Here is a 19,768-nt window from a genome sequence, read left to right on the forward strand (position 1 = left end):
ATTTATCAGTGTATTTGGTTCTGTTTGCTGTACACGATTTCCATCCAACCCAATGCAGGGTACAATAGATTGGCTCCTACAATTGTTAGAGGCATTATCTGGTGTAGTACCATACAGCATGGAAGGAAGCCTTTGGCCCATTGTGCTATGTGTCTACTCTTTCAAAGAGTTATCCAATTAGTCCCTCCCCTGTTGTTTCTCCATAGCCCTGTAAATTTTCTTTTTCAGGCATACATACAATTCCCTTGTGTTAGTTACTATTGAATCTGCTTCCACCACACATTCAGGCTTTCTAGCTTATAACAACTTACTGCATCAAAAAACAATCCTCAACTCCCCCCAAATCCTTCTCAGTACTTTAACTGTAATTATAACCTCTGCAAGCCAAGTCTCCATCGACAATTACAGTGGGACATCCTTCTCACTCCTGCGTTGCAATACTTAAATGGTTAAACTTTTTACTATTAGTCCCAGTGTGTTTTCAAACCATTGCTCTTTCACTTTAGTTACAGAAGCCCGAACATGTCCAGGCATGCTTTGACTTTTCTCCCCAAGATCCGACTGAGCTGATCTTTTATCGAGGTGACATCATTGAAGTTGTAGAAAGCGTGGATCCAAATTGGTGGAAAGGAAGGTGCAGAGGTCGCATTGGCTTTTTCCCACGGAACTATGTCCAACCGATGGTCCAGTAACTCTCAACAATAGCCGAGCCTGAACATGAGTTGGAAGGACCAAGACTTTTATACTTGACTCCTCCTGTTTTAACGTCAAACCTGATTCTTACAATAGCGACTCCACTTCAACTGCACTCCATTGGCTGTAAAGTGCCTTGGGTCATCCTGAATTCGTGGAAGGCGCTATATAAATGCACATATTTTCTTTCTTGACATGAGCACAAAACTATAAATAGTTGGACCATGTGTTTCTATTGCTGACTATTTTTGTCAAACTTTGTGCGTGACTTTATTTGCTTTGCACTTGGATCATTGCAACCTTATTTTAATACTGAATCTAACGTTGTACCTGAGAAATTAGCTGGTGATCCAAGAAAATGTAAATCCTGAGTTGTTGTCAACTTTGCAATGCATGTTTGATATTATTGACAGCATTTCTCCTAGTTTGTATGTATAATTAGAGGTCTGTTGTCAGGAAGAGACAATTTAAAAATAAATTCTAGTTTTGTTCATACTAAACAAGAGGACGTCTTAGTTTTGAGTGAAACAAATAAAACGTATGGTATCCCAAATGCATGGCTTTTCTCTTGTTTGTTTGGGATGTTGTTTCTGGGTATTATGTCTCTAAAACCACCCTCTAAAAAGGGATCAAATTGTTAAGAGTTGCTCGTGCAGCCTGTTATAATGCTGCAGTACACACCCAGGCACAGTGCTTGAGAAAGCTGTAAATGTTAACTTTGACTGTTGCAGGGAAACCAGTGCAACCAGCAAATCAGCTTTAGAGCTGACAGAATAAGATAAATCCCATGTATTTTTTTAACTCAAAACTATCAATTATCTGATGCTGAAAGCATAAGATGTCACCATGAGTGATAAGTGCAGTTAGATGTGTTATCCTTTCATTTCAATTCCGAACTGGAGACATCCAGTGCTTTGACTAAAAATGAATACAGGTCCTTTCTCCATCTTTTTCTTTCAGCCAACCCATCATGTGACCGCCTAACTGAGCAGCAATCGCAAAACTCAATGGCCTAGAAACTGGTTGATTTTGAGACTCCGGAAAGGGTCGGCCTGACGCACTCCCGATATTGGGTCTTGGGCCCTAATATACAAGATACTGACAAGTTGTGCACGCAGGTAGAGGGAAGTGGGTGATCGGGAAATAGGTTTGCCGACTCTTCAGCGTTGGGCTGGAGTCTCCAGGAATTGAAAATGAATCTTCAGGGCACTGCTGCGAGCAACGCAAGAGACAAATCATAGGAGCGTTTTTAAAAATTCTGTGTTTGAACACTTCGGTTTTATTCATTACAAACATATTGGAGACGGGAAAACATGAATCATCCAATTAGGTAATGAAGCGTCTGTCACTTGGCAATTGGCTGGGAAGACAGAGTGCCATGAGGATAGACATGTCAGGCAACCAATGGAGGGAGTGGGGGATGGGGGGGGGGGGGGGGGGGGGGGGGGGGGGAGGTGAGCAGTTGGAGGAAGGTGGTCATTTGATGAAAGCTCCTGAAATATGTCCAATCATTTTGAAGGTGAAGTGATCTAGTAGAGTGGGGCAGTGATTAGGAGGGAGGAACTGATTAGGAAAAAGGAGAAGTGATCAAGATGATGGGATAATTGAGAGTTGGGGGAATTGATTGGAAGTGAGGTAGGTGATCAGGAGGAAGAGAAGCAATCTAGTTGGAGGGAAGCAATGAGGGGGAGTTGGTGGTTGTCTATGGCTCTACTGGCAGGTTACATTCAGGTAAATATTTTTTTTAACGTTTTGGTGGTGGTTGCCAATGGCCTGTTCTCCCCTGATTGGGCCGCAGGCAGGCCTTGTTTTATTTTGGCAGCCCAATTTTGGGGAGGAAGTCTCAAACAGGTTAGGCCTCATTATTTGCATATGCAAAAAAACACAGCACCTTTTTCAATTGTGGGTCCTGGAGACCATTTTTTCGGCCTTTACTGTTAAGGTAGGCAGTACAGAATGTGCTATATTAGTCATTTTGGTGCCTGTTTTATACTGCTAGTTCCCTGTTATAATATTCTCTATTCATCTTGCTAAATGGTTAATAACAACAGGATGATTTATAATGTAAGTTGAATAGTGAAAGGTTCTACTGGATTTAATAGTCAGCTAACCAAGCGGTCAGTTAATCCTGACATTGATGCAATTGTAGACCTTGATTTCTTGAACAAAAGTTGTTTTCAATAACTGCACACAAGTTGCCCCATCACACCATAACAGTAAGAGTATTGTTTTTGTTTCAGATTAGTTTTAAACAGGGCACCCGCCTGAAATGTCTGAACCCTGTCTTTTCTCTTCATGGATGCTGACTGACCCACTATGTATTTCCAGAATTTTCCGTCTTATTTCACACCCTGACAGCTTCTCATGTGTGTGTTTACCAATTAAAACTATTTATTAACTGTCGGTTTGTGGGAATAAGCAACTCAGAGACTCAAAGCTGTATGTAGAGTACAACAACAACAACCTGCATTTATATAGCTCCTTTAATGTAGTGAAACATATCAAAAAGCATTATCAAACAAAATTTGACACCGATCCACATAAGGTGATATCAGGACAAGTGATCAAAATCTTGATCAAAGAGGTAAGTTTTAAGGAGCCTCTTAAAGGAGGGGAGAGGTGGAAAGACAGAACGGTTTACAAAGGGAATTCCCAAGATTATAGTCAAGGCAGTTGAAGGCTTTGCTGCAGTGGTGGAGCAATTAAACTCTGGGATGTGCAAGAGGCCAAAATTGGAGCAGCACAGATATCATGGATGATCGTGGGGCTGGAGGAAGTTACAGAAATAGTGAATAAAGCAATTGTGAGGATTTTACTCTGGAGAGGAATCAAGTGAAATCAATTGTTCTGCATATTCCATTGAACATTCTATTCCATATACATCACCTGTCACAAGATCTATCGTTCAGGCATCTTTCAGGTGTACAATAATTTCCTTTCTCAAGCAAAGTACGCATACAGGAAAATGTTCACACACATGAGAATGATTGCATTTATACAACACACTCGAGACCAGAATGGGTTCTCATAGGTATCAGTGAGGTTGCTCTGTCCAGGCATGTTGTCTCTGCTTGTCTTAACACTGCAGAACAAGTTAATCCATGACCACTTCTGCTGTATCATCTCCTCAGCATCTAACATGCAAAGAAAAGGACAATTTAATTAGTAAATGTTGTGTATTGTTGTACTATCTGTAAATAGCTAGGGGCTACTTAGCTAGGAACTTATGTGTTATGAGTATGTGTTCTGGGGGACCACATTTCACAGCTGCACTAGAGATTGAAGTGATGTGTACATAACCAGTTTAATCTGTTTTTTTTAAACCAGACTGCAGGGCAAAATTAAACATAAAGAGTTTCTGATCTTTACAATCCTAAAATGTGATTATTAACAATATCTGGGAACAAAAAGACAGTAAGAGCACATAGCCGTAAATAACATAGGAAAGACGGAAAAATTATAGAGAGAAGAGATAAAAAAAAACGAATAAGTAAGCAACAATACTGGAGGAGTTTGTAAGATCTGATACTGTTTGGAAACAGGATATTAACTCTTGTCTCTTCCTATCTCACCAAGGTATCAGGTGGACGCAAAAGATCCCATGCCACAATTTTGAAGAAGAGAAGGTGAATTCTACCTGGTCTCCTAGCCAATATTTACCCATTCCATCAACATCACTGAAACTGATGAACTGGTCAGTTTTTCACTGCTATTTGTGGGATCTTGCTGTGTGAAAATTGGCTGCCGTGTTTCCTACATTACAAGAGTGGCAACGATTCAAAAGTATTCCATTGGGTGTAAAGAGATTGGGGACAATCTGAGGTCCTGGAAGGTGCTAAACAAAATGCGAGTTCTTTCTTTCTGAACATGAGCAGCTGAGGAACATGGTTCACACAAAATCCACCCCGTATGAAATGTGTTTGGCCAACCCAATGCATAGTGGTCATAAATCCACATAAAGATAATGCTGATAATTGGTCCATATATTGTTATCAGAACAGGCAACTCATTCAAAGGGATTCAGTACAAGGAATGACATGAGGGGTTTCATTATGTATTTCAATGACAGATTATACATGCTGCAGTAGTGTGAGAGAGGAGAGAGGATAAACGCTATGACCAAACTGCAGTTGGCACTCGCTCACCTACCCTACCTCTTACTTCCTCTATACCTTGCCTGCCTACAAACCTCCATATATTTTTATGGAGTCAAAGATCAGAGGTCGGGTGGGGGATGTCCCACTGGCTGGGGGACATCCACAGAATCCAGTTATATTCTGCCGCTGCTTCTGGGCTGCCTTCTCCAAAATGATGTAGTGACAATGTTCTCTGGTTGCCAGGAAATGTTATCCTGCCTACCTATCAGCAAGCAAACCATTAGGGGAAACAGTAGGTACATGAAGCAGGCAAGCACATTTCACATGATTTTAATTGTTGGACCCAAGTATGGCAGTGAATGGAAGAACAATTGCGGGTGAAAGGAATTGTGTGAAGAGTCTTGGAGCCTGTGTATGAATGATGAGCTGATAATATATCTCAATACAGCAAAGTTTATCACAGTGCAATCGTTGAAGGTGCAACTGCCTCCACTTACCTTGACAACCCTCATGATGTCATTGAACTGCTGTGTTGCTGGATGGGCGCATGATGAAGTTGTTACCTACTTCCCTCTTCTGTTGTTCCTGAGCAATTTGGATACATTATGTCCAAACAGGTGCTCTTTCCTGTGTCTTACCAGGTCCAGCATTCCTCCAATGAAGACTCTGTAAACCTTTGGATCTCATTGCCCTGAAGGGCCAATCTCAGCCACATTCCTCCAACTGCAGTTGGAACTTGGAACAAAGTTTCAATCCTCAGCTTCACTATACCTAGTTAAATGTTCACTAACTCATTTGCTGTTGTGACTTCCAAACCTATTTGTTGCATTACTGATTCCACTGGTACTGCCATCTGCTGAAGTTCACCGAGATAATTCACTTGTCATTTGCCCTTTCTTCGAACTATACATTGAACAATTTATACAATGAGCAATATTGTGAATGTTTGAGTTAGCCACTGAAGAAAGAGGACAGAAAGAGAGGGCAAACCCTCAGTGCGTCATGGATACATACCTACCAGTTCAACAGGAATGACAGTAACATGGGGAGATAGTTATTGAGGGTGTGTCATTTTGGTATAAATGCTGCAAAGGGCAACCAAGCAACTGAGGTCCAACTGCACGGCTGCAGCTCATCATTGGTTGTACTCGAACACACAAACAAGACTGATTGCAGCATCATTGACTGAGCACCCCGATAATGTTACAATGGAAAGTTTATGAGCGCCCTTCTACCTATTGCTCAAGGTGTTGATGTTGCCCAAAGGAACCTACTAAGAACAAGAGGAAGTCATTCAGTTCCTTAAGCCTGCTCCACCATTTAGTTAGATCATGGCTGAGTTGGATCTCAACTCCATCTACCTTCCTTCATACCATATCTTTGATACCATTACCTAACATAAGGCGATTCACCAACAACTTCTCCAGGGCAATAGATGCTGACCTTGCCATTGATGTCCACATCCCATGAACCAAAAAAAGAAAAACTATTGATTTGAGTGTTGAAAGTCCCAATTGTCTTCCAGTGTCCAGGTTCCAGATTTTGACCAAAAACAAAAATACCTGGAAAAACTCAGCAGGTCTGACAGCGTCTGCTGAGAGGAATATAATTGACATTTTGAGTTCGTATGACCCTTCATCAAAACAAAGGAAATAGAGAAATGAGGTGAAATATAAGCTGGTAGAGGGGAGTGGGACAGGTAGAGCTTGATAGGGGGCTAGTGATAGGTGAAAGCAAAGAAGAGAGATTTCCAAAGATGTCATAGACAAAAGGACAAAGAGGTGTTGGCAGTGATGATATTATCTAAAGGATGTGCTAATGGGAACATTAAGGGTGGCAAGCAGGACAAGCTAGTAGCAGATGGCTACTGGTGGGGGTGGGGTGGGAGGAAGGGATCGAATTGGGCTAAAAGGTGGAGATGAAACAATAGATCAAAATAAATTTTAAAATAGGTGGGAAAAGAAAAATATATTTGTTAAAAAATTATAAATTATTGGAAAGGGGGTGGGGATGGAAGAGAGAGTTCATGATCTGAAATTGTTGAACTCAGTATTAAGTCCGGAAGGCTGTAAAGTGCCTAGTTGGAAGATGAGGTGCTGTTCCTCCAGTTGGCATTGAGCTTCACTGGAACATTGCAGCAGGCCAGATTCCGACCACTGTTTGTGTGAATGAGTGCTTTCTGATTTCACTGCTGAATGAACTAGCTGAACAAGGAGCAGATTTTTTATCCCCCGTGTTTTCCCTATAGACTGAGAAATTGGCTGGGAGCATCCATTATCATGTGATTTCCACAACTGTTTTCAGTAGATACCCAGTCAACATCAAAATTATGAAAGCGCTTAACAAATGTCTAACAAGCCCCAGGTTTATTAGTGTTCATTTTGACAGTAATATGAGCAGCACAAAAAGTTAAACTGCTTCCCAGTGAAGTGCCTAGCCTGCATTGGGTTTTAACCAATTATTTATGTCCCTTATTAACACCATTACAGGCAACACCTCTGGCAGCACTGGGATTAGCTACTGAAAACCACATAACAATATACATATTACAACACATCCCAGGATACAGTTAAAATCCAAACTATTGAATCAGTAGTTGATTGCACCATGTTGGTGAACTTTTCCATGATATCAATGGTTCTTACTAATTTTTACAATTTTCACTTATGTTGTATAGCACCATAGAATCATAGAATGGTTGCAGCACTGAAGGAGGCCTTTCGGCCCTGCATATCTCTGCAAAAGCAACTCAGCTAGTCTCACTACCCCGTCTTTTCCTCATAGCCCTGCAATTATTTTCTCTTCAGGCAATTACCCAATTCACTTTTGAAAGCCGGATTGAATCTTCCTGCAACAGAGCCTCAAGACAACAATGATATGAGTTTCTTTACCAACTTTAATGGAGTAAAATATCCCATGGTGATTCACAGAAGGGTTATCAAACAGAATTTTACACTGAGCCACAAAAAGAGAGATTTGGACAGGTGAGAAAAAGCTTGGCCAAAAAGATAGATTTTAAGGAGTGCCTGACAGGAGGAGAGAGGGTTAGAGAGGCAGAGAGATCCAGAGCTTAGGGCCCAGAGGTCTGAAATAAATGTAACAGAGACACACAGAGGTATAAATATTGCATCCCTTCTACTCTTCAATTTCCATCCCGTGTCTCCTGAAGGCAGTAATGATTCTATCAAGGCACAGTTTCACAGATATTGGTAGTCTTCACATTCATCATGTCATTAGTTGTGGCATATGAGTCAGCCAACCCTGAGGGCATTGAATCTGAAACATTTTCTTCATTCAGGGGATGTGGGCCTCGCTGGAAAGGCCCATCCCTACTTGCCCTTGAGAAGATGGTGCTGAGTTGCCTTCTTGAACTGCTGCAGTCCACATGGTGTTGGTACACTCAAGAGTATTGTTAGGGAGGTAGTTCTAGGATTTTGACCATGACAGTGAAGGAAGGTCATCCGGAGTGGGAACCTTGAGTGATTTATCCAACCCCTCCCAACCCAGGCACTAAAACAAGAAGGACTAAGACATGAACTTGGTCTTTGCTCTTTATCATGAATCATAGTATGGTGACAACACAGAAGGAAGGCATTCAGGCTAGCCCTCTAAATTTATCTAGTGCCACTGCTCTGCCTTTTCTCTATAGCCCTGCACATTCTTCCTTTTCACATAATGATCCAATTCCCTTTTGAAAGCCTCAGTGGGCCCTGGCTCCACCAGACCCCCAGGTAGTGCATTCCAGATCCTAACCAAATGCTGTGTGAAAAAGCTTCTCCTCATGTCCTCATTGCCTTTTTTGCCAAGTACCTTAGATCTGTGCCCTCTGGTTCTTGATCCTTCCACCAATGGAAACAGTTTCTCCCTATCTACTTTGTTCAGACCCCTCATGGTTTTGAATACCTCTATCAAATCTCCTCTCAACCTTCTTTTCAAGGAGAACAGTCCTAACTTCTCCAATCTACCTATGTAACTGAAGTTCCTCATTCCTGGAACCATTCTCATAAATCTTTTCTGTACTCTCTTTAATACTTCCACATCTTTCCTAAAGTTTGGTGCCCAGAACTAGACGCCATACTCCAGCTGAGGCTGAACCAGCATTTTATACAGGTTTAAGATAACTTCCTTGCTTTTATATGCCATGCCCTCATTAATAATGCTCAGAATAGTGTATTCTTTAACTCCCAACCTGTCCCTCTACCTTCAATGACTTATGCACCTATACAGCCAGGTCCCTCTGTTCCTGCACCCTCTTGACCTCTTGAGAATTGTATCCCTTATTTTACATTGTCTCACCATGTTCTTCCTTCCAACATGAATCATGTCACATTTTGCTGCAATAAATTTCATTTGTAACTTGTCCACCCATTCCACCAACCTGGCTATATCCTTTTGAAGTTCAACACTAGCCTCCTCACAGCTCACAATACTTTTAAGTTTTGTATCCTCCACAAATTTTGAAATTCTGCTCTGTACACCAAGGTCTAGGTCATTAATATACACCAAGAAGAACAGGGGTCTTAACGCTGATCCCTACAAACCTTCCTCCAAACCTGTGGCTCAGGATCATAATGAGTGATGCAGCTGCCCACCAAGCAACAGAGTAGGTAGGGTGAGGTGGGGTGAGGTTGCTGGCTACTTTTCCATATCTCACAGAAGGAATGATGTCACCTCAAACCTGTAAAACACGGAAAGATGAAATGAACCTACTCTCGATTTTGTTGTCCCAAGAATGCTTCTCAGGCGATGTTGTTTGCAGGGGTATGTCAGGCTGCCTTCTCTCTCGTGAAAGTGTCCACCAAGTAACGTTTTTCAGCTGAGGAGCAAGAGTGAATATTTAGTGATGGTGGCTTACTTCAGATCTGAAACGATTCTGTCGTCAGACATGACTGAGTTATTGAAACAAATAAAACACTTCATACCCACAATAATTAGTTAAACGTTATTGGAAGATTTTGGTCCAATCAAAATGATAACTAGTCTGTAATAAGTTTAAAGCAAGTACTTTAATAGCCAGTTAGAGCAAACGTATGAAGCACACTATAAAGCTTCTTTCTGTTAAGCATCCCCAGTGAACAAAGGATTATTATTTGTCATATGTTTCTCTTGCTTTTATGTACGCTTTGTATACATAACACACTTTCATGTGTGGGCTTGGGTGGATCCCAGTCTTAGTTTGGACAGGTGTGCTCATTTTAAGGGTGGGCACTGGTTAAAACTAAACCTAAATATTACAATCTGCAGCCAGACCACATTAATCTCTTGATTCCTAAGTATGCATTCTCAAAGACAATGGGTGGAATCGTCCAGTCCCGTTGGCAGCGGCAGTGTTGGTTGTTGGGGGGAGGGGGGGGTGCGGGGTGGTGCGGGGGGAGGCGTGGTGGGGGTGACAATTCGGCTGGAGGGGCAGAAATCAGTTTCACACCGGCATGAAAGCACAGCGGGATCGTGTGATGGTGTCAGCCAAGGCGGAACGCCAATCCGGCTGGAGGCCGGCGTGAACCTGATTTGCATCCCGGTAATGGGATGCAAAGTGAGGACCAACCAGAATCGTCTCCCCACGTCCGATTTACCGATACGCCGGTGGGAAAACACACCAGCCCAGAACACGTCTGGACAGTCTGACGTGCAGAAGTCAGGACTTACCGTTAGGGCCTCGCTCAGATTGTGGATATCCAAGGAGAAGATGATGCTGGAGCCCTAAAGCTGCCGGACCCTGGAGGAACACATGCATTGCATGCTGGGTGGATTCTCATGGACATGGCTCTGCCGCGAAGCAGCTCACGGAAGATGGGGGGGTCTCCGTTGAGGGCCTGCTTTGGAACATCACGGTCTTGGCCATAAGCTGACACAGCTGATTGTGGAGGCCTGGGGGGGTATGGTGAAGAGGAAGGTCTAGCTGTGAGTTTAAGAGGAAGGTGTAATGGTGGTGTGAGGGGGTGGTGGGAGAGGAAGGTCTAGGTGTGACTGGGAGAGGAAGATGTACTGGGGGAGTGGGGTTGGGAGGAGGGAATGAAGATGGGGGTTGTGAGAGTGTCAGGGGTGGGGGTGAGTTTGGGGAAGGATGAAGGTGTCGGGGAAATGAGGTTGCGAGGCAGGGTTGAGGTTGGGAAGAGGGAGGAAGAAGTATGGGGTGGGGAAGAGGGACTAAAGGTGGAGGAGGGAGTAAAGAGGGGATGTCCAGGTGAATGTGCAATGGAGGGGTCTGTGGAGTCAATGACTGCCTCCTGGGAAGCGAACTGAGGGTGGGTATGGTAGGAGGGGATGGTGAGTTTGAGAGAGGGCAAAGGGAGCTGGTAGGGTGGAAGGGTGAGGGTGCGTCAGTAGCAGTAGGAGGGATGGCGTGGATGGTTGATGGAGACTCGGAGGCAGACACGGACCCTGGGGGTGGGCAGGAGGAGATCAAGGAGGTCAACGTGGATGTGGGTGGGATTTTCAGGAAGGTAGGGAACACGCACGTTCATCTGCACATCCTGGAAAGAAAAGGGTTCTGGCTGGAAGGTGACAGTGGGGAGATGGAAGGTGATGCCAGGGAGGTCAACAGTGATGGGAAAAGGACATGGGGGGCTGGGTGAAGGGAAAGGACGGGTGAGCTAACAGTATACTTCATTACTACCATGGTTATCAAAATCGAAAGTGAGCGGAGCCTCATGTTGGACGGGCACAGGTGCTGCTTGGGAGTGCAGTCAGTGGGTGGGCGGAGATGCAGGTCAGCTCAGACAGATAACTGAAAGTGATCCCCAGCAGGCAGCATTGACAATGCTCAGGACAATGAGATGAGTGTGACTGAGGAAGGATCCGCATGCATGGGAGAGTGCTTGCACGAGACTCCGAAAGGCCCTGCCACAGACACACATACTTCTCCTTCCAGAATCACTCATGGTCCAGCTGTGAGCAGCTGAACTGCTTGTGGGGGTGGATGCAGGGGGAGGACTCGTGAAGCCCTGTAAATGAAGTTGAAGGACAACATTACACATTATTCAGTGGAAGTGAATATATTTTCAGATTATAACCTGACAAAGTGCATTCATCCGTGCAACCACTTGTGATCAGAAATTCTTAGCTTTTCTCGTCCTACCACTTATTCTAGGTGCTGCCCTGACATCTGCAGCGGGGGGTGTAGACAGCCTGTGCAATGGTTGGCTCTGTTGTCTCTGATGACTTGGGTGTGCATCCTCTGGACAGCCGAGGCCTTGAGGGCCCTGGCTTTCCTTGGCTGTCCTCCTGTGGGCCAGCTGCTCCCTCTGCAGTGACAGGGGATGAGGTTGAGGGGTGTCACAGGCAAAGGAGATATGGAGGGAGAGGACAGCGTTCAAGATTCCTGAGTGGATGACCCAGGGGTGTCCAGCTGCCGCTCCTCCTCCCTTCGGGTGCCCGAGGCCCCAGCCTGACTCCTCGAGGGGAAGGCACACCCATTTCCCTCTTGCGCTGCCACTGCAGGAACTCACCCATGGCTACCGCAATGGAGTGCAGGTCTGCGCGCATCTCCACATTCTGTTGGACCAGGGTCTCCACGGCATCCTCTATCCACCCCATGGAAACCTCCATGTGCGCACATGTGAACACCACTTCATCAGAGAGCAGGCGGACGCACTCCTCCGACTCGCGTGCCACTCTGTTGAGGGCTTCTAACAGCTCTGCGTGATGTTTCCCTGCCTTCTGCAGACTCTCCACGATGAGTTGGAAGGCCAACTCCAGAGGCTCGATATCTGACTCGGACGTCACAGATGCCTCTCCCCCAGCAGCCCTCCAAGTGCTCGGCTGAACCTGCCTCCTCCTGCTGTTGACACATGTCTGTACGGTGACAACGAGGTTGTGAACCCGAGCCTGTTCTAGATCTAGGTCCCACTGAGGTGTGTGTCTCTGCGCTGGTGGAGGGTGTGGGTAAGTGCTGTGATGGGTCTCCCAGGCTGCTTATTTCCAGCTCTTCAATGGAGAAGGTGCCCTCTTGGCTGGAGGTGAGGACCTGGATGGAGCTGAGGGACTGACGGGCTGAGGGTGTCGGTCGCTTGGCAGAGCTCCCTGTGAACCAAAGTAGAGATAATTAGTGCATGGCAGCAAAGTCAAAAACAGGAGAGAGAGCACTCACAGTTGTGCTGAGGGAGGGATGGTGTTGCGGGATCCTCACCGCTGACTTCACTGTCACCGCAGGCACGGTCCATATTCTCACCAGTCGGTACGATGGCACACTCCTCAAAGTGAGTGAGAAGCCTAATGTGGGCCACTCCACCCCTGGTCAGGGACCTTTCCCTGCGGTTGTGAGCCAGCTTCTCCTGCATGAAATCAGATGGGGAGAGTGTGAGCAGTATGCATAGCACTGCGTGGAATGCTTGTGTGGTGAGTGGAGCCATGGTCAGGATGAGGACATGAGCTCCAGAGGATATGAGCCTGATGGAGATGTGAGGGTGTGTGTGAGAGTTAGTGATGTTGTCCCTTGAGGTGTGAGATCCCTGTGGATGTGTGATGGGTTTTTGAGTGTGTGAGCTGAGCGCGATGAGGTGGTTGACTTATTCTGGTGGAGCGGATGAGATCATTCATCCTCTTCCTGCACTGGATGGCTGACCTCCTCTGTGCTGCTCTCTCCTCAGGCCGGATTGGTGACCCTGGTGAACCTCCTGCGGCCAGAATGGGGGTACAGGACATCGCGGCAGCCTTCCCCTCCATACGCAGGTGGCCCAGAGAGGCGTCACTAAATTTGGGGGCTGCCATTTCCTTGCTTTCGAGGCCATCAGTTCTGGTCTGTAAGCATGAAGTAGGCTGCATTCTTGTGTGCTTTAAAGTATGGCACCCGGAGTGAGGAAGCACTGAGGTCACAGTGTGGTGGCAAATCAGAGCCGGCCAGCCAGCGATCCGACATGTTTCCCATGAATGCATTATTAACGAGGTGGGATGTGCCGGGAAGGGGCGATTTGGCGCAAAAGGCCGACATTGTGGCCTGCGGGCAAAACTACTCTATTTCATGCCCATTACCCCACTTGATGCAAATCTGGGACGATTCCGCCCAATTGACTTCGTTACTGCTGAAAGGAATGCAACTTCCAGTGAGAATTTTATGAAACATTCTTGATTTCTTTGTCTAAAGCAAACAGTGGGCAAAGACTACCTTACCCCCTGCTGCTCCTAATGTAATTGCTTCAAATCCAGCCCCTGGAGAATTGACCCAATCTCTAGTACTTTCCTTTCAGGCTTGAATCCCCCATTTTAAATCAATAGCCACAGGGCTGGGGGAAGGCTTGCCAACTCTGTTTGCCCATATTCCTGGAGTTTTCATCCCCGTTTCCAATCATTCGATCAATCAGCCTTTCTTCGTCATCTTCATTATTTTTTATAACTAATGAACAAAAGTGTTCAATAGAAAAAAACAGTTTTAAAAGCACCTATGTTTTTTTTTCTCTCTCTTGTTTTGCAAAAAGCAGGGTCCTAGAGATTAATCTTGAATTCCTGGAGACTCCAGGCCAATCCTGGAGGGCTGGCAACCCAACTGAGGTGCTCTAAACTCAAAGATATTTATACTTTTCATACCACCTTTCACAGATCAAACATTGTGTGGTTCCAATCACAGTAGCAAAGTGGAGCAGAGAACTGTAAGCTCTTGAATCATGTTAAGTACATCTTAAGGAATATGCTTTGTAAGTATTAGTGTATCAAGTGGACTAGGCAGAGTGATCTTTTAAAATATAAATCAACATACTAAAGTTTAATTTTGCAGTGGTTTCAATGGCTATACAAGATTAGGCCTAAATATAGGAGACTTCTGCATTAACTGTCCATAAGAAAAGACCAATAGTTCTATTAGTTGAAAGACTGTGGGGAATAATTTGTTCAGAGTACTTAAGAATATATTGGGAAGTGATAAGGTTCCAATGCTACAGAAAACTACTGGACACTCACATGTGGAATGTCCAGAGTGAACAAACTGAGCCATTAAAAGCAAACACACAAATGGCAGCAGCTCACCATAACATGAAAGAAGCTTACGTGGCCACAGCATCTACACAGAATATGATGACTTATGGTACCCATGGTTTTCCGACATAACGAAAGCTATAAGGGATATAATACACTGGAGTTTTTAGGGACTTCTGACTAAGTCTTGCTGAGGCTATGGTAAGTAGTCATAACAACATGCTTGTGACTTCCTGAAAGATATCCTGGATGTGAGTATTAGTGCCAGTATCTCATATACACTGCATGTAGAGGGTTGTATTTAATTACCTCATCGGGTTGATTTATTAAAGTGTATTATCCAGACATTTCAGTGCTCCCCAGTCGTCGAACATGCAATAGAGGTAAAGACAGTACAACAATGCCCTATAATGCCTCCACATAAGGGCAATAGGGATAGTAACAATAACAGCTTATATAGCAATAAAATGTCCCAAGGAACTTCACAGGAGTTTTATAAAACAAAAGATGACACCAAGCCACATAAGGATATATTAGGTCAAAGAAGTAGCTTTTAAGCAGTGTCTTAAAGGAAGGTAACAAGGCACAGAAAGATTTGAGGAGAGAATGCCAGGGCTTAGGGCCTAGGTAACTGAAGGCGCTGCCACCTGTATGGGACAGTAAAATTCAGGGGTGCATGAGGCCAAAATTAGAGGAGCACAGATATCCTGGAGAGTTGTAGGGCTGTGGGTGTTTATAGAGATAGGGAAAGGTGAGGCCATGGAGGGGTTTGGAGACAAGGATGAGAGAACTTTAAAATCAATACATTGCTTGACTGGGATCCAATGTAGGTCAGCAAGCACAGGGGTGACAGGGGAACTGGACTTCCTGCAAATTAAGACACAGGCAGTCGAGTTTTATCCTAAATAAGCCAATATCGTACCTTAATTCAAAATGCTGATGGCATGGAGCTAGAACTGCTGATAAAGGGGTAGAATTTTAAGTTGGCATTTGAGCGTAAAACTGGCATTAGAGGATGCCTGCTACACAGAACCAGCCAATACTCAGCTCCCTAGAGAATCAGCAGTCTTAAAACCAGTCGAAAATCTACCCCAGGGTGTTCTTAGCAGAAAAAGGCAGGGGAAATCCTGGGCAACAACCATCTTTTCTGCACTCATGAAATGTGTAAAGAAAATCTCCAGCCTCTCTATGCCCAAAAGAGGGAAAGTTGCACTGGTGTAAACCATTCGAAAAGCAGAAGCTGCGTCATACCTGACTTTCATTCGGAGGCTTTGTCAGCAGGCTGATTGCCACGACGATGAGACTTGTGAGGGCGCACAGTATGACTGCAAAGTGGAGGTAGTGAACTTTCTTCAGTATTGACGGTCTTGGATCATACACCCCACACCGTGGTGAGGGGTGCACAAACTCCATGATCATTCTCGCCAGACCCACCACTAGTCCGACCATTAGACCCCAGAATGCTCCCTGGAAATAAGCAGCTATTACTCATTGGATTTCACTGACACTCATAGATCAAAAGCTGATCACACATAATTCAGGTTAATGGTGGACGCTGCCCTGGTTTTCATCCTGATACCACATTGGCAAAATAAAGCCATAAAGTCAGCTGTCTGTGTGGCTCAGACACTCTTACCTTAGCATCAGAAGGAAAGGGGGAACCATGGGCTCGATTTCACAGAGCTGGGGAGTCTGCGCGAATGTTTAAACGTGGCGGCTGGGACTCAATTCCTGGCGCCCCCAATTTTCGCCAATGCAGGATAAGGGTGCAGACTGGTGCGGGTCATGAGCCTGCACCCTGCACTCCCAGCCTGGCTGCCTCCATTGTGGGGATAGGCATCTTGTAGCCTTCCACAGTTTTTGTGGAGTCAAGCCAGCTCGTCAATCAGTCGCAGTTCACAGCCCCTCAGGGGTGTTGCGAACTATAGTCTGGATGCAGGAACCTTGAGAAAGATAAGTTTGAAAGGTCTTACTCATGCTCCCCTATGCCAACCTATGTCCTTCCACCCAGCTCCAATAACTACTCATGCCCCCATGCCAACCTATGCTCCACTACCACCTCCATAGACCCCCCATGCTCTCCTTGTCAACCTATGGCACTTAACTGCCCACTTACCCAGCATACACTCTGTACGGAACCAATGATAACAATATCATGTGTGAAAAAGCTTAAAAAAAGTCATTCATTCATAACTTTCTTCCAAAAAACAGCTTTACTACAGCCCTATAAAAGTGTCAATCAACTAGCCCTTTAAAGTATCAATTGCAGAAATCGAAAACATTTGACACCTCTTTATCTTGTGTAAATAAACATTGAGCAATTGAGAAATAGATCTGAGAGAGAAGGTTGTTAATCAATTAATGATTTCCCTTGGATGCGGCTGTTTGAACAAGCTAATGGATGTCTCGGCTCTCAGCCAAGCCTCATTATGCATTCATTATGGGTGAAAGGGCATAGGTCAGCATGGAAGGTATGAGGGATTATTGAGGATGGGTGGAGGGGCATGAGGTGGCATGAGTTGGCATGGAGAGGGTATGGGGAGTGTGTGGGAGCATGAGGGGTATGAGGAGTGAGGGCTAGAGGGCTGTTTGCTGTTTAATTGTTTTTTTGGAAAAGATCTGTCTCAGCACCTGGCAGCCCTTGTGGCTGCCTCCACACTGTTTCCAGGGGTGGCGGGCCTGAATCCAGTTAGCACACACTCCCAGAAAAAGAATCCTGCTTTTGCAGAAATTTCCCTCCTCCCACCATCTGCCTCTAAGATGAAAATCGAGCCCGAAGTCTCACTCCAGGAGTTTTTAACACATAACATTGATGCATCAGTACAGTACTGGGGCAACAATGAGATAATGACCAGATAATTTGGTTTTTTTAAGCGATGTTGATTAAGTGATAAATATTGACCATGGCGTCAGGGAGAACACCCCCCCCCCCGATAATCTTAATGCCATGAGATCTTTTTGCTCTACCTAAGATGGCAGATGGTAAGATGGTAACATCTCATCTGAAAAATGACACCGCCAAAAGTGCTGCAGTGTTAGCCTGGATTATATGCTCAAGTCTATGAGGTGGAACATGAACCTACAACCTTCTAACTTAGAGCTGCCACAGCCATGATATGATGAATTGCTTCCTCCTGTGCTGTATGATTCTATGAATGTCAAGATGATGACCAATAATGGAGGGGGAGATAAAGATTTTCTGATAAAGGTTTTCACTTCCAGGATAAGGTCACAAAGCATAATAAGCTACATTTGAACTATTTGCTTTAAATTTAAAAACTGCATTTCTATAGTGCCTTTAACACAGGAAAGTGTCACAAGGCATTTACAGGAGCAAAATTTGACACTGAGCCACATGAGATAAAACAAATATACTGTGGAAATCTGAAATAAGAATCCTGACCAAAAGTCATTGACCCTGAAATGTAAACTCTCTCGCCACAGATATATCATTTTCTATTTTTCTATAAGAAGACATTAAATCAAGTGACTGAAAGCTTGGCCAAAGAAATAGGTTTTAAAGAGTGTCTTAAAGGAGAAGAGGTAGGCGGAGAGCCAGAGTGGTGTAGGGAGGAACTTAGGGCATAGGCAGCTGAAGTCACGCACTCAAATTACTCACAGGTTCATTAGTTCTTTTCCAAAAAACTGCAAGAACAAACACTGCAGTCACAGGAGGAGCTAAATAGCTGGTCACCGACTGAATGTAGTTGAACAGTTGCCCACTGTTAGCACTCTGTAATATTGGGATCCATACCAAGCTCACTGCAACCAGTATCACCGTCACAATCCTGAACAGAAAGAACAGGAAACGTGTGAGAGGATATCCAAAAAGCTCAGGGCCAACTTTCCATTATCATCATTTTTTTTTAAGGTGGAGTATAGTGTCAATGCAAATTGGGTCCAAAAGCTTGTTACACTGACACAGTTGAACAGTGTTATGATTCTGATCCACACAGTGCGGCGCTGACTGGCCAGATTGAGTGCTCACTCTCTGCTGCAATGGCTCATCTCAAAGGGAGGGAGTGAGCACCAGAGTGACTGAGAGACTCACAGCAGAGCCTAATTACCAGAAAACATCCTTATTTTATCAAAAGAATGAAGAGGGACCAATTGAGTGAGACTCTGATGGAATGCCTGTGTACTGGGATAGTTAAAGGGAGCTGGGTTGAGTGATAGTCCCATGCAGAGAATCTACAAGAACAGGGAAATGAGAAAATGAATGTTATTGTGACTCTTCTTGAATACGAACAATCAAAAATGACAGGCAGGAAAAGACCATGAAGCCTGTCTCACATTCAGGATATCTACTTCCTACTGTTTCTCCAACTTAGATACCCTGCCCTCTGTACCACCACATCCCACTTCCCTTTATAGCCAGCAATGGGCAAGGCCAGAAGAGAAAACTGGTCCAATAAGGGGGACAAAAATCTGGAAATTACTTCTCCAGTCTTCTCAGGAGATATTAACTGTTAATTCACTTTCCTTCCATATAATACAATCTCTGTCCCTGGCACAAACTCTTGAAGGTACAAAGTCAAAAGACACTGAACCAGCCAGAAAAAGACGTCAGTGGCTTGCATCCCACTGGGAGAGGAAAACTGCCTCACCTCTAGCCTACCCTTTTGAATAGAGCTGTTACTAGGACCTGGTGTAATGATATGCAGGTGTCTGATGTTACATATTCTGAATTTGCAAAGTATTCAGAAAGCATACAAACAGGTAATGTGTTGGAGGATCATATTGCTCATACGGAGCTTACCGATACATGGTAGCATAGCAGCTTTGCTACAGGATTAGTAATCCAGAAGCCTGCATTAATGATCTGGAGTCATGCGCCTCAATCTTACGCTCGTCGGGTGCGTGCGATTGGCGGGCCGGAGAAGCTGACGCGAATTGTGCTTCTGGTAGCGATCGGCCCCCGAATGTAATTTCACACTGGCTGGCCAATTAACGGGCAGCTAGCGTGAAACGCGTGCTGAGAAAGCCCCAGCGCTGCTGGGCTGGAGGGTGGGTGCGGGAAGAGGCCGGGTGCCAACAAAGGTGAGGTTGCGGGCGGGCGTGTCTAGTGAGCT

At 44.8% G+C, this 19,768-nt stretch overlaps 2 protein-coding genes across 5 annotated transcripts in view; one reads left to right on the plus strand and one right to left on the minus strand.

Annotated features, from left to right (window-relative positions):
- Positions 1-1,246, plus strand: part of LOC121287740 (GRB2-related adapter protein-like) — a 54,987-nt gene extending 53,741 nt beyond the window's left edge. The window contains exon 5 of the mRNA XM_041205624.1: positions 507-1,246. Within this exon, the coding sequence (XP_041061558.1) occupies positions 507-692 (186 nt within the window). The 3' untranslated portion in view covers positions 693-1,246. The remainder of the gene's footprint in view (positions 1-506) is intronic.
- Positions 1,247-3,165: 1,919 nt separating this feature from the next.
- Positions 3,166-19,768, minus strand: part of slc5a10 (solute carrier family 5 member 10) — a 152,425-nt gene continuing 135,822 nt past the window's right edge. For all 4 annotated transcript variants that reach the window (XM_041206378.1, XM_041206377.1, XM_041206376.1 and 1 more), the window contains 4 exons: positions 18,316-18,484; positions 15,948-16,163; positions 9,501-9,606; positions 3,166-3,827 (listed from right to left, as the gene is read on the minus strand). In XM_041206378.1, the coding sequence (XP_041062312.1) occupies positions 3,634-3,827; positions 9,501-9,606; positions 15,948-16,163; positions 18,316-18,484 (685 nt within the window). In that variant the 3' untranslated portion in view covers positions 3,166-3,633. The remainder of the gene's footprint in view (positions 3,828-9,500; positions 9,607-15,947; positions 16,164-18,315; positions 18,485-19,768) is intronic.

Source organism: Carcharodon carcharias, chromosome 15 (genome assembly GCF_017639515.1).
Source record: "Carcharodon carcharias isolate sCarCar2 chromosome 15, sCarCar2.pri, whole genome shotgun sequence".
Taxonomy (NCBI): domain Eukaryota; kingdom Metazoa; phylum Chordata; class Chondrichthyes; order Lamniformes; family Lamnidae; genus Carcharodon; species Carcharodon carcharias.